Raw genomic sequence first — 14809 nt, 5'->3', positions numbered from 1 at the left:
GAATGAGAACCAGTGAAGATGCAGCTGAGCAAGGAGGAGGTGGGGGAGTGAGCTCTTCTGAGAGGGATGGCCTTCACAGTGCTCTAAATAGGAGATGAGAGACCCAGGTTGGGCTCTTTCCAGAAACTTGATTCCCAAGCCATTTATTTTAGGCTCCTATTTTAAATTTAGTTTTGGCAAAAGAAAAATAAAGCAGCTAAATGACTTTCTCTAGTAGGAACATCTCAAACTTTGGGTGATGTGGACCAGTAGGCCAGACAGACAATACATTATGTGTGAAGAGTTTACCGTCCTGATGGTGGGCACCAGGCCCAGCTATTTCAGGGAGACCAAGAAACGCACGGGCTGTGGTCATTTTTCAAGAAGCTTTTCAAGTGTGTTGGCAAGAAGAGAAATTGGTCTTAAAAACCCCAACTAGATCAGTGTGTGAAGAGGTTCCCGTTGACCTAAGCTGGGACAGTTTTGCACATCAGAAGATAGTGATTGCAGTGGATCAGAACGCTTTAAATACAAATACATGAGGTGATGGTGAGAGTGATGGTCCAGAACGCTCATTAGTCACCATCGGGGCTGCTGGAATCAGCACATTATTTTGAAGGTTTAAAAGGGAAAGAATTTTTATTTAAAAAAAAAAAAAAAAAGTGTCCTATACCAGGTGGTTAGTTAAAAGGCCCAGGAGGAGGAATGAAAGAAAGTGAGTCTGTCCTTCCTGGCCTTGCTGGCTGTTTGTCCTCTGTGCCTGGTTGGTCGACTATCCCTGGAGAGAAGGCAGCATCCTTTCTCCCAAGGTTGTCCCAGGCTGGGGGCAGCCTGCATGAATAGAGGATGGACTTGACCCCTGACCCACCTCCTTGTTTGATCTCAGGCAGATCATATAGGCCCTCTGAACGCTACCTCACTCAGCAGATAACAAGGGATGCTCCAGCTGGCACCATGTAGTATCATTAGGTTTAACTGAACGAAAGGCTTGTGGGGCACTTAACTGCCTTGACTGAAAGATGACACCCCCTCTCCCCGCTCGCCCAGAGCAGCTGTGAGGGTCCAGGCATGTTGTGAAGGCAGCATGTGGCTCCCGAGGTGACTGTAGCCTCCGAGTTCCTGTCTCTCTCAATGGGGGCAGGGGCGGGGGGGTGGCGATGGTGACATCAGCCCCAGACATCTGCTGGTGGCTGCCACACCCTTGCAGACCCTACATCTTGACCGCCAGTTTTGAAATAGTTACAGAACGGTGTGTGGTTTGAAAGGACCTGCCCCTCACTGTTGGCCATGCGTTTTAGAATTATAGGGTAAAGAAGGAATAACCGATCTGCCTCTGAAATGGAATTTAAAAAATCTAAAACTTGCGTGCCTTTGGCTTTGGGAAGGTAAGCTATTTTAGAATGGCCCGCACAGCAGGGAGACCTCGAATGGGCTTTGGGGTCAGGCAAACTCGGGTTTGCACCCAGCTCAGCCACTTTCTGCCCTGCTTCCGTGGATAGCTTCCTTGACCTCCTTGAGTCCCATTTTCCTTTCAGCATTGTGAGAAGTCATGCATGTCACCTGTAAGTTGTTGTGAGGTCTGGAAGAACTGCGGATGTTGTTTGTGCTCAACGTAGATGACATCTGTGCTGCGCTAAACCATTGTCACGGCTGCTGGGTGTGTGCTGGGTGTGGGTGAGCTGGATCCTCCCCTTTTCTTTGATTCTTACCTTCTCCTTGTGAGTGTCTCACAGCAGGTCTTTGTCCTTCACATGGCCCTTACTGTAGCCTCGTGATGCATGTGTTCCCAGGGCATCTGTGTTTCCTGGGAGGCACAGACTCCAAGGTCTGGACCTGCTAAGGGCTCTTCCAGCTTTTCTGCCTGTTCAGCATGCGGTGGGGTGTGTTGTGTGTGTGTTGCTGAGTATAGTCTTAGAAAGAAAACAAAGTGAAACTTGCTCAGTCGTGTCCAACTCTTTGCGACCCCGTGGACTATAGCCCACCAGGCTCCTCTATCAGTCAAGAATACTGGAGTGGGTTGCCATTTCCTTCTTCAGGGGATCTTCCTGACCCAGGGATCGAACCCGGGTCTCCTGCATTGCAGGCAGACGCTTTACCGTCTGAGCCACCAGGGAAGCCCACAGATACATATACTGCATCCAGAACTCTCAGGCTCTTTTCTAGCATAGAAGATAGTCATAATAGAAAGAAGGAAAAGGTCCAAAGTGGTAGAATTTGTGTTCTCTTGTCTTTGTTAGATACTCAGGGGAATTCTGTAAGGCACCCACATGCCCCCGATGAAAGCTGGCTTGTGGGTGGGTGCACCGTCAGTGGATCCTGGGGTCCAGCTCAGGCCCAGGGCCGCCTTCCATGAGCACGTGTCCCCTGTGGGTCCCAGCACTGCTGACGGTGGTCCCGTTTCCCTGAGGAGGACTTTGGGGGGCCACAGGCGGTTTTCAGGATCGCTTCTTTGGTGAAGGAGCTGTAGCTCGGGGCTTTCTGTGATCACCTGGCAGCCCTGGGCCGTCCTCCTTGTGAGGCAGCAGTCTGCAGACGTGGCTGACCTTGCCTAGTGTGGTTCACGTGCAGGCTGGCACGCCCGCCCAGCTGCCCTGATACACCTGTAGAGTTGTGTCACATTTCTGACTGGAGCCACGGAGGAACAGGACTCAAGTGTCCATGCCAGGAGGCTGTTTTATTAGACTGGTGGGGTCGTTTAAAAATGCTGGCCCTGAAGTGAGAGCTCACGTCCAGCCACATTGGCTAACCAGAATTCCACGTCCCCTTCCCACCCTGCTTCTAATCCTGAGACGGGACTCTGGCTTCTGCAATTTGATAAGGACCCGTGTATGATTTTGATGTCCCATGGGGCCTGGGACCCACAGAGTCAGAGACTCAGAACCCAGGCTTTTCACGCACTAAGCTACTACTGCCTTGGAGCCTAATGGTGGTAAAACACCTTCAGATGGGTGACCAGGGTTTACTTTTTTCATTCAGACAACACACACGTGGTCTTACATCTCAAGCACAAAGATGAATAAGACCTAGTCCCTCCCCTGTAAGCACCTGGTTTGTTGGGGACCACACTTACCAAGTGGTTGCATGCTTACCATGCTGAGTGCAGGGCCAGGACGGTGTTGAGGACATGGGCAGGGGCATGGAAGGCCTGGAGAGGAGGGCAGGGCCCCTGGGCAGAGGGCATGTCATGAAGAGAGGTGCCCTGGCCTGTGCTCCGAGGACTGTGGCTCGCCTGTGTTGCAGGAGAAGCCAGGGTATGTGGCTGGCTGAGTGTCCTACCAGAGGCTGGGTTCCAGGAGAGGACTAGGGCTATGGGCTGCGAGTCCTGCAATCATGGGGGCCATGAGGGGTGGAGGGGGTGTCGCCTTGGGATTTCATTGCATCAGTTAGAGTCTGTGGGGCCATGGGGGGAGGTCCCCTTGGGATATCATCGCATCAACTGGACACCATGGGACTTGTGTGAAGTGCCTCCCTCCTGGTCATCCTGCTTGTTCTTTGGGGTCTGTTGCTGGCGCAATTGGGGGCTTCCCTGGTGGCTCAAGTGGTAAAGAATCCTCCTGCCAATGTAGGAGACACGGGTTTGATCCCTGGGTCAGGAAGATAACCTCAAGGAGGAAATGGCAACCCGCTTGAGTATTCTTGCCTGGGAAATACCATGGACAGAGGAGCCTGGTGAGCTACATACAGTCCATAGGGTCGCAGAGTCAGACACAATGGAGCACGCACCTACGCTGGTCCGATGGGTGGTTGTTGGGACAGGGGAGTTATTTCTGTCCCTGGTGCGCCTTGACTTTTCTCAGATTTTCAGGCTTTTAACATGTCCAGTTTTGCTCACACGTCAGGACCTGGCAGAGGGCGGGCCGGGAGTGTCGATGCCCTGACCGTGCTTCTCGCGTTACCGTTGCAGCGCACGTGGAGAACGAGGAGCAGTACACGCAGGCGCTGGAGAAGTTCGGGGGCAACTGCGTGTGCAGAGATGACCCGGACCTGGGGAGCGCGTTCCTGAAGTTCTCAGTGTTTACCAAGGAGCTGACCGCGCTGTTCAAAAACCTGGTGAGTGCCATGAGCGTGTGCAGCGAACAGGTGGTGCAGAAAGTGCCGGCCGACGCTCCCGCCCGGAAGGGGGCTCCATAGACGGTAATTGAGGTTTGTCTGATGAACGAAGAATACCTTTCCTACCTGCCACAGTACCTAAAAGAATTATGTTTTCTATGTACATTAGGTCACTTTGGAATAATTTTAGAATTGTAATTTTTACTCTGGTGAGACTTTTTTAAAATTTAACTTGGCATTTTACAGGTGCACAGCTGAGGCTCAAAATGGATAAATGCATTCATCTTCTTAAGGGGTTCTGAGTTCAATTTTCAGAAGTTTCTTAACTGGGTAGAATAAGCCTGTTTCTGGTGATTAGAGTAGGTATTTAAACTTCCAGTATTTAATAGATATGTTTCAAACTCGTCTTACACAGCAAGGTAACCTTTAATCAAAGCCCAGAAATTACCGTGAATATTTAAAGGCCATTCATGCTCCCAAATGCAGAACCTAAGAAAAAACTCACTTTTTAAAGCAAACGGAAGTACAGACTGAGTAGTTCCTGCCTGTGGTAGGTGCTGGGCAAAACGGGGTGAATGGGTTCTTTCTTGTGCTTGGCAGCCCTGTGTCATCCCCGTTATGGGAGCTGAATTCTGAAGAAGTGGGCAGCCTGAGAGGGAGGGGGTGTGTGACCCTTTCGATAGTTTCTTCCACGAGGGGAATGTACTCGGGGATGGTCCCGGCATCTCTTTCCTGTTTTTCTCTCCTTGGCTTCTCCCAGAGGTCATGGACAACCAGACCAGGTCAAGAACTCAATAATACTTTCTGTGTAGGTCACAAACAACAGCGTCTTTTTCATTTGTCCTGTCAGCAAGCTCATAACAAGTGAGAAACGAGCTCCTCATTCTTGCAGTGGTGATGGTGGCTGGTTTGGACATCTGGCCTTGGAAGGGCGGAGACAAGGGACCACAGCGTGGGGGTTAATGGCCAGGGGGGGAGAGGACCAGATCGTTACGGCTCTCTCGGTCTCTCTCCGTGTCTTCACTCGTGAAATGTTTCCGTTGGAAATGGTAAGAGTAAAAAGCTGTTGCTGTGCTGAAGTTCTTTACTTGGGTTAATCTGGAGTCTCTTGGGGCTCTTGTCAAATTTGTCTCCCGTTTGTCAGGTGACAGGCTGACGGCACGCAGACCATACATGGAGCCCGGCTCCCCCCTTCCAGCCCCACTCCCTCCCCAAACACGGGCACTTGGCTGGTTAGGGCCTCACCGCTGAGTCACAGGGGAACTTTTCTTTCCCCCCGCCCCCCACTGGAGAAACTGCACGGTCCCAGGGAAGTTCTCTTTAAACGCTGACATGCGGGGGGTCTTCTAGTGTAAAACCAGCCTGTGGACTAATCCCCCAAGCCCGTAATCCCCCAGCCCCTCGGGAGGTAAGCCCCTTTCTGTCTCACTGAGCTGCCAGCCAGCTGCCACATGCCTCCCTCTTAAATATGAATGAACTGCCCCCAGAATCAAACAGACCAAAATAAACAGAAGGAAGATCTGAGGAGGGAGCAGACAATGCAAAGAACAGAAGATAACTTTAAAGAAGCTACATTTAATTCCTCAAAAGAAATCGGAAGGGAGAGTGGGATACAGCTTGTCGTTAAAGAGGGGGAGACGGTTAACGTAGGAAAATATGACATTGGAAATCCTACGAGAAGGGATAGAGTAAGACAAGTCTCTCAAAAATAGATCAAAAGGACCAACCAGGACCAAAAAGTGGGGGAGCAGTTAAAGGATGGGTTGGGGATTAATCCTCAAGGTCCATTGTCCAACTGACAGGCGTTTTACAATAAGAGAGTAGGAGAGAGAGGAGGACAACCAAGTGAAAGATGGTTCCTGAAACTAGATGGAAGGGCCCAGGGCAGTGAGGGAAAGGACCTGCCCACCCCAAGGCATCCCCTGTGAAATGGCGAAAGACCTTAAATGCCTTCAGAAAGCACACACAGGATTAAGCATCAGGATGGCACTGGCCGTCTCAACAGTAACCCTGAAAACTTTGAAAGGTCTGGAACGTTGCTGCTAAAATCCTGGGGAACATAGTCTAACCTTAATGAGGCCCAGCACCTGAGCATGAACGTAGACTTAAGAGATGTTTCAGACATGCAAAGCTCCCAAATGTCATTTCTCTGAAACTCCTAGAGGTTGTGCTTGAGCACCGTGAAGAGGGAAGCCAAAAAAGAGGAAGATGTGTGAGTCAGGGACCAGGATCCAACCAGAAAAAAAGCAGTGAAAGGGGTCCCACGAGGACGGAGAAGGGGAAGAGTCAGCGCCGTGACTGAGTGGGTGGCGTGAAGGCAGGAAAGGGAGGCCAGGGGCCAGGGTCTGTCCCCCACCGCAAGCAGCCAGCCCTGGGTCTTCTTTCAGCCGATCTCCACTCAGGTTTTCTCAGCTGTGAGATGGAGATGATGACGCCATGCCTAGTTTTGTTAGGAGCACAGCCAGTTGCTTTTGCACATCTTAGCTTATTTCATCCTTGTTGCAATCCCATAAGGTGAGTCAGTATTGTCCCCACTTTGTAGGTTAGGTAACTGGAGCCCTGCTGGTTTAAAGAGCTCATCTCCCTCCCGGCGGCTCTCAGTCCTTGCCAGCCTTTGGACGTGCGCCTCCAGGTGCAGATGAGCCCACCTGCATCGATCCATATGGTGGACTCCTACGTGAAGTAGCTTGTCCTCAGCTTTAACAGGAGCAGCTGCACAGTTAGACAAAAGCAGCTCCTTCATTTCTTGATTTTCTGCAAAACTAAAAGCAGAGCAGGGCCTGGACATTGTGACGGGTACACTGTCACGTGGGGCCACTACCCCATGGTTCTGCCATCCCGGGCACATCAGAACCCCTGCCAGGGACAGTTGGGAGTCACATCTGGGTCTTAAAACCCCAATCCCATGCCCTTTCCCCTTGGTATTTAAAGGAATTTAGGCCCCTTGTCACCTCCTTGGGAGGAAAAAGGGACAGAACAAAAGGGAAGGCAATGCAGGGAAAAATGTGGCATAAAGACAGGCCCCTGGGTTTTATTACTGCAGCCACGAGGCACCTGACACCGCGGCTGCCTCATCCTAAAACAGGGGTAAGAAAACCGCCCCGCCTCACCTGGCCAGCATCAGGATAACAGGGATCAGTGGGAAGGGCTGTTGGTAAATTAGAAACCCAGCACACAGGTGTCATGTCTGTGTTACTGTGGTCAGGTAACTTACTACAGGGCTTCCCTGGTGGCTCAGATGGTAAATAATCTGTCTGCAATGCAGGAGACATGGGTTCGATCCCTGGGTCAGGAAGATCCCCTGGAGAAGGGAATGGCAACCCACTGCAGCGTTCTTGCCTGGAGAATTCCATGTACAGAGGAGCCTGATGGGCTACAGCCCATGGGGTTGCAAAAGAGTCAGACACGACTGAGTGAGCGAAAGAAATTTACTACATCTCGGACAGCAGTAGCTCTGAGTCCAGGTGCATAACTGTCATTTTGGTTTTTTTACTCTCCTGTTTCCAAGCAGATAGCTTATTTGTGTGCAAATTCGCATTCCCAGGCCAGGTGCCCCTGGCAGGGTTGGTGCTGCAGGTCTGTGGCCTTAAGGACGCCAAGGGGCTGCTTCTAAGAAGCTATCAATGAGAGTGAGCTGCTTATAGGAGAATTCTCCTTTTTTGGTATTTTGTATACCATTCTTACTCCTATTTTGGTCAAATCTGTTCTATCTCTTGTTTTAAAAGCCTGGCTTTTGCTTTTCTCTCAGGCATTCAAAAACCATTTCAGTTCCACGTAGCCAAGAGCCTCAGTTTTACCTCCTCGTCCAGAAAGAATAATAATTACCACCTACCTGTTCTTCAGGATGAAAGAATGTTTATAAAGCAGTTAGAACATCTCCCAGAGAAAAGCTAACTTAATATAGAGTGATGATGTTGTTACTAATGGGTGAGATTCTCACCTTCAGAGAGGCTATGAATTCTCTCTGCAGTGATGCAGGAGAAAGCAAAAAGCAAGGTTGCCCCCAGAAATGTAACAGGTGTGAAGTCAGGCTGGTGATAAAGTCAGCCCAGTCTCCTGTGTTCCTGGAAAGGTTTTGCAGGGCTGTTTCAGTGTTACGACGGGGCCTTCTGAATGCATTTGACTCAGTTCTAATCAGACGGATGAACCTAGAGACTATTCTACAGAGTGAAGTCAGTCAGAAAGAGAAAGACAAATACTTTTTATTAATGCATATATATGGAATCTAGAAAGAGGGTACTGACGAGCCTGTTTTCAGGGCAGAGGTGGAGACGCAGACATAGAGAACAGACTTGCGAGCACTGGGGGGGTGGAAGGAGAGGGTGGGATGAACTGAGAGAGTAGCACTGAAACACATACATTACCACGTGTAAAATTAGAGAGCCACTGGAAATTTGCTGTATGGCACAGGTGGCCCAAGTCCAGTGCTCTGTGACAACCCAGGGGGTGAGCTGGGCTGGGCTGGGAGGTGGGAGGGAGGTTCAAGAGGGAGGGCCCATAGGTATACCAATGACTGATTTATACTGATGTTTGGCAGAAGCCAGGGCTTCCCTGGTGGCTCAATGGTAAAGAATCCGCCTGCAATGCAGGAGACCTGGGTTTGATCCCTGGGTCGGGAAGATCCTCTGGAGGAGGGCATGGCAGCTCACTCACTCCAGTCCTCTTTCCAGGAGAATCTCATGGACTGAGGAGCCTGGCAGGCTACAGTCCATAAGGTCGCAGAGAGTCGGACATGGCTGAGTGAGCACGCACGCAAGCCGTGTTCCTCCAACTGAAAATAATTTTTTAAATAAGTGGCCTTTTAGTGAAGGGCTGCGTGAAAGGACAGATTTCCTGAAAGTTCAGTTGCAGGTATGTCATGTCCAGCTCTGTTTTCAGAGAATGGCTCATGAAATATCTACCCTCAGATCGTAAACCTGCCCCAGGTGAGAGCATGGCCCAGGACGGAGCTCCAGGGTGAGAGCTGACAGCGGCCCAGGGGCTGAGGAATTTCACTTCACTCACGTGGAAAGAGGAACCAACGTGTACGGAAGTTAAAAAAAATTTTTTTAAACACACAATTGGAGTTAGAAGACATTAATAGCCACAGAGCAAAGAGCTAGTAAGGTTGCTGGGGAGAGTGTGGCTTTGTCCCTGTGGTGCGGGCAGGGCCCGGCAGGGAGGCCTGAGGCAGCAGATGCTGATTCTCCTTGATAACGAAGCTCATCACGTTTTGCTCAACGTGGAGCTCACTTAAGCAGAGGCGCTCAGCCTCAGTGATCCCGTACAGTTTCTCCTGTTTTCGTGTCTACTGAAAATGTCTTACATTCTTTCTCTTCTTAAAGCATTTTTAAAAATTGCAATAGAGTTACTTTACAGTGTTGTGTTAGTTTCGGTGTGTAGCGGAGTGAGTCAGTTAAGCAGGTATATTCTTTCTCAGATTCTTTTCCTTTGTAGGTTATTCTGCGCCTCTGACTGTAGTTCCCTGTACAGCAGGTGCCTGTTGTTCCCGTGCTTTGTCTATAGTGTGTGTGTGTTAATTCCAAACTCCACATGTGCCCCTGTCCCCACTGTCTCCTCTGACAACCGTAAGTTTGCTTTCTATGTCTGTTTTCCATTTGTTTTTAAACGTCCTGCAGTATTTTTTTCAGCGGGGGCATTGATCGTAATTTCATCTTTAGAGGAGGAAGGTTTACCGTTGTCTCAGTTCAGCTCAGTCGCTCAGTCGTGTCCGACTCTTTGTGACCCCGTGGACCGCAGCACTCCATGTCCACATCACCAGCTCCTGGAGTTTACTCAGATTCGTGCCCATCGAGTCAGTGATGCCATCAAACCATCTCATCCTCTGTCATTCCCTTCTCCTTCCCACCTTCAATCTCTCCCAGCATCAGGGCCTTTTCCAATGAGTCAGTTCTTCATATCAGGTGGCCAAAGGATTGGAGTTTCAGCTTCAACATCAGTCCTTCCAATGAATATTCAGGACTGATCTCCTTTAGGATGGACTGGTTGGATCTCCTTGCAGTCCAAGGGACTCTCAAGAGTCTTCTCCAACACCACAGTTCAGAGGCATCAGTTCTTTGCCACTCATCTTTCTTTATAGTCCAACTCTCACATCCATACATGACTACTGGAAAAACCATAGCTTTGGCTAGACAGACCTTTGTTGGCAAAGTAATGTTGTACAGTTATCTAGGGCATAAATTAAGGAGCTGCGCTGAGCTCTAGAGAAACCCCCCAGTGCCTGGTACCTGCTGCGTGGGAGTACCTGCCTTTAGACTGGTGTCAGACTGTCAGATTTCCATTTTCAAGGTCTGTTTTTTTGTTGTTGTTGTTGTTTTAATATCCTGACACTGTTTGCCCCGCTAATTGCTGGTCTCCACCTCTCTTAGCGCCTGCTTCCCCAGCACTGTGAGCTGGAGAATGCATGACCAGCTGCTTAGGTTGTACACAGAGTAGGAGTCTGTGAGCCTTGAGTGGGAGGGCTTGAAGGCTGGGGCTTCCCTAGGGGAACAGAGTTCTGATGGACCTACTGACAGTCATGTTGGACACCTGGAAACCTCTGCTGTGAATGATTTTTGTCTGGCCTGATGATATATGCTTGGAAATTCTTTTTGCTGAAGAAGACTCTTGAGAGTGCCTTGGACAGCAAGGAGATCAAACCAGCCAATCCCGAAGGAAATCAACCCTGAATATTCATTGGAAGGAAACTGATGCTGAAGCTGAGGCTTCAACGCTTTGGCCACCTGATGCGAAGAGCCGACTCATTGGAAAAGACCCTGGTTGATGGGAAAGGTTGAAGACAGAAGGAGAGGGTAACAGAGGATGAGATGGTTGGATGGCATCACCGACTCAATGGACGTGAGTTTGAACAAGCTCCGGGAGATGGGGAAGGACAGGGAAGCCTGGCGTTCTGCAGTCCATGGTATTGTCGAGTCGGACACAACTGAATGACTGAACGAGAACACCACAAGACTTCAGCAGCACAAGCTGTTTCCTATACTTACAGATTGCTGACCCAAATGAGAGCATGTCCTTAGTTGGATCAAAACAACAAAAGCAGTAAGGCTACTTGCTATCAGAGCCCATGTTTGGTTGTAGCACAGACACTACCCTGTACGCATTGTACTTCGATTCTTTTTTTTTTTTTTTCCAGAAAGGCAGGGCCACTTCATTGTAATTCCTATGGTACATTGACTCCTCAAGGTCAGAGAAGGTGGGAAAAGCCCTGGAGAGGCGGGCCCAGGAGGAGAGCTCAGCTGAGAAGAGTGAGCGAGTGCCTGTTGGGGGCACCCAGTTCCCCGGGCAGGAAGCACTCACTGCTCCCATCAGGGCTACTTTTATTAGGATGCTCTGTGGGCCGACCCAGCCCTGTACAAATGCTGCGGAGGCCTGAGGTGCGACCTCGGAAGGTGTCAAGGTGACTCTCACGGCCTCGGGTGCTTGGGTCCTCGGTAGAGGTGGGCGGGGGTTCTGGGGGTTATCCCAGGGTCCATCCATGTCCAGGCCCTTTGCCAAGTTCATGAACACATCCCTTCCCTTAAAAGTGAAAGTGTTCGTCACTCAGTGTGTCTGACTCTTTGTGACCCCATGGACTGTAGACTGCCATGCTCCTCTGACCATGGGGTTTTCCAGGCCAAACATCACTGGAGCGGGTTGCCATTTCTTTCTCCAGGGGATCTTCCTGACGCAGGGATCAAACCCCTGTCTCCAGCATTGCACGCAGTCTTTACCCCTGGAGCCATCAGGGAAGCCCTCCTTTAAACCTAAAATTTGACAAGCTACATCAGTACTTGTACATTGTAAATTCTGGTTTACAAAACTCTTGGACATCATTTGTTTCATTTGCCATCCCCAGAGTCCTTGTCTTGCCCTCAGAGAGCCCTAGCCTTGCACTCAAGTGGAGTCACCTGGAGCTACTTAGACACGCAGGACCCCACTGCCCACCCCCAGACCCTTGTCTGCTAGGCCTGCCGAACTCCATTTTCCTAGGGTACAAATCAGCCCATTCAAGTCTGAGAAGCATCGCCTGAGAGCAGAAATTCTCAAAGTATGGTCCATGGACCAGCAGTAGCATCATCTGGAACTAGTTAAAAGACCCAGGCCCCACATACACCTACTGAATCGTGGTTCTCGAGCTTCACCCAGTGACAGCACCTGAGCAGCTGCTAGAACACTCTCTGCTGGGCACCATCTCCCAGAGTTCACCCTCCATTCGCATTTCTAATCAGTCCTGGTGACACTGAGCTTGGTGTCGGAACCAGCTGTGCTAAGGACAGCCCAGTGGACCACTTCCCATCTTCCCCTGGGGAGACTGAGGCCAGGATGCCAGAGTGTACACTCGGCCGCGTGTCCACCCTTAAGTTCTCAGAGCTGATACATTGGAAAAGGTGCTTTTGTTTTTGGTGATAGCTTAACTCAGCAACTTTAACATCACATGGGTTTTAGAAGATGCTGTGGGTTGATGAGTCCTGGGCTTTTCTCTGCCGGCCCCCGCGCCTCTCAGAGCTGACCACACGGCTGTAGGTGGGCTGCGGTGGGTCGTTTCGTCATCTGCTCCCCAGTGAAAGAGGGTCGCTGTTTTCTCTGCACTTAAAACCTGAAAGATCAAAGTGGAGTGACTGCCAGAGACGCAGCGCTAAAGGCAGAAACCGGGTCAGCTGTCTCCCCGCTTTCTTGTGTGAAAGTTGCCAGTGTTTTTGGCAGCTGCCTGGTTTTGATCTTTCAGTTTGCGTTAAACACTCAGGGACTGCGTGGGCTCCCCGTCTCCCTTTTTAATTAAACAAACCATCAGAGTGACTCTGCTGCCAAGAACCAGGCCTGGGCGCATGTGTGCATGAGGGCCCCATGTGAGAGAGTGAGCAAGACACTACGTGGTATGTGCACGCATGTGCACGTGTGGTAGGCCTGCGGCAATGTTTTCACCAGTCCCTGGGGAGAAATCACCAAAAATGAAAGTGGCCTAGATGGTTTTCCTGTGTGTCTGTGTGTCTCTGAGAAACTGCTCTGTGGACTGGAAAAAGGGAACCCCGATGTAGACAGCACGTCGTGGAGGGTGGGCACCTCCAGGGGGAGCAGGTGTTCGGCCTTCCAACCCAGGGATGGAACCCAGATGTCCTGCATCACAGGCGGATTCTCTGCCGTCTGAGCTACCAGGGAAGGAAGCCCTTTGTAAGATCTGTAGCAGCTCCCAGACTGGAAAGAACTCAGAAACCTGTCAGCAGGTGTGTGGATAAGCCAGGTGATGGAAAACTGTTCCGCAGGAATGGGAGGGAGCCACTGATGCAACAACACTGATGGCTCTCAAAGCAAGGATGAAGGAAGCCGGCAGAAAGCAGTGCACCGTGTAGGATTTCACGTATGTGAAGCCCTGGAAAATGCAGGTTACTCTGTGAAGACAGAAGCAGATCAGCTGTTGCCTGGAGACTGGAGATGGAGGAATGAGCAGCTGGGAGGTAGGGATTGCAGAAAGGCCCTGGAGGTGACGGGTGCATTCACTATCTGGATTTGGGCAGTGGTTTTCTGGGTACGTGTATGCATCATACCTCAGAGCTGCTTACCGTTTTCTTGAGGTTGCTCATGTAAAGCATTGCTGTCCACCGGAACCGTGTGTTGGTGGACATGGTCTGCATTAGCTCTATCTAGTATCAGAAACCACTCACCACCCGTGGCTCTTGTGCACTTGAAACATGCTAGCACAGCTGAGGAACTCAGTTTCAAACTTGATTTAGTTTTAAGCCACTTCAGTTTGGATGGGCCTGTGTAGCTAGTGTCTGTTGTACTGGACTGCACAGGTGTAAAACCTTTCCTATTACTGTAACACACCCTGCATGCACACACATGCATGCACACACACACGGACTCTCTCCCTCCCTCCCTGCCCCAGGTCTCAGGCTCCAGCTCCTGGAGAAGACTTCGCAGCTCCAGGCAGGTATACCTGCTTCCTCTGTGCATGTCCTTGGCTCATGCCAAAGCCTCTGCTAGAAATGCCCTTGTTTGAAGCAGTGAGGTCTGAGGTCTTTGCAGCTCTCCGCCCTCCCACACAGAGGCGCTGCGGGGGCCTGAGCACGTATGAACAGGTGTTTGCCCTTCTTTGAAATCTTTACCTCCTTAACTCTGTGATTTCCAGTAGTCATGTATGGATGTGAGAGTTAGACCAAAAAGAAAGATAAGCACCAAAGAATGGATGCTTTTGAACTGTGGTGTTGGAGAGGACTCGTAGATTCCCTTGAACTGCAAGGAGATCCAACCAGTCCATCTTAAAGGAAGTCAGTCCTGAATATCCATTGGAAGGACTGATGTTGAAGCTGAAGCTCCAATCCTTTGGCCACCTGATGCAAAGAACTGACTCATTGGAAAAGACCCTGATGCTGGGAGGGATTGAGGGCAGGAGGAAAAGGGGACGAGAGAGGATGAGATGGTTGGATGGCATCACCAACTCAATGGACATGAGTTTGAGTAAACTCTGAGAGCTCGTGGTGGACAGAGAGGCCTGACGTGCTGCAGTCCATATGGTTTCAAAGAGTTGGACACGACTCAGTGATTGAACTGAACTGAACTCTGTGATTAAGTAGCATTTGCTCAAGTTAAAAAGGAAACAAAACCCTGCAGATCCCAGTGTCATCATTTCGGTCTCTGCTTTCTCATAGATTAGTCATATTAAAATAAGCTTACGTGACACAGCTACATTTCAGGTAAGGCTCTTCAGCCATGTTTTATATATGGCCTTTTAAGGAAACACTGATTGTCCCAGAAGAGTTGGCTACTATGAAGGGTTTTTGAGGAGAGCCCTTAAAAGACCTGT

The 14809-nt window shown here is 50.2% G+C and overlaps 1 protein-coding gene across 5 annotated transcripts in view; it reads left to right on the top strand.

Moving 5' to 3' along the window:
• Positions 1–14809, top strand: part of ASAP2 (ArfGAP with SH3 domain, ankyrin repeat and PH domain 2) — a 155734-nt gene that overhangs the window by 63201 nt on the left and 77724 nt on the right. For all 5 annotated transcript variants that reach the window (XM_018055681.1, XM_018055685.1, XM_018055682.1 and 2 more), the window contains exon 3: positions 3884–4029. In XM_018055681.1, the coding sequence (XP_017911170.1) occupies positions 3884–4029 (146 nt within the window). The remainder of the gene's footprint in view (positions 1–3883; positions 4030–14809) is intronic.

This window comes from Capra hircus, chromosome 11, assembly GCF_001704415.2.
Source record: "Capra hircus breed San Clemente chromosome 11, ASM170441v1, whole genome shotgun sequence".
NCBI lineage: Eukaryota > Metazoa > Chordata > Mammalia > Artiodactyla > Bovidae > Capra > Capra hircus.
Note: the sequence above shows the minus strand (reverse complement) of the source record. Positions and strands in the feature narration are given on the sequence as shown.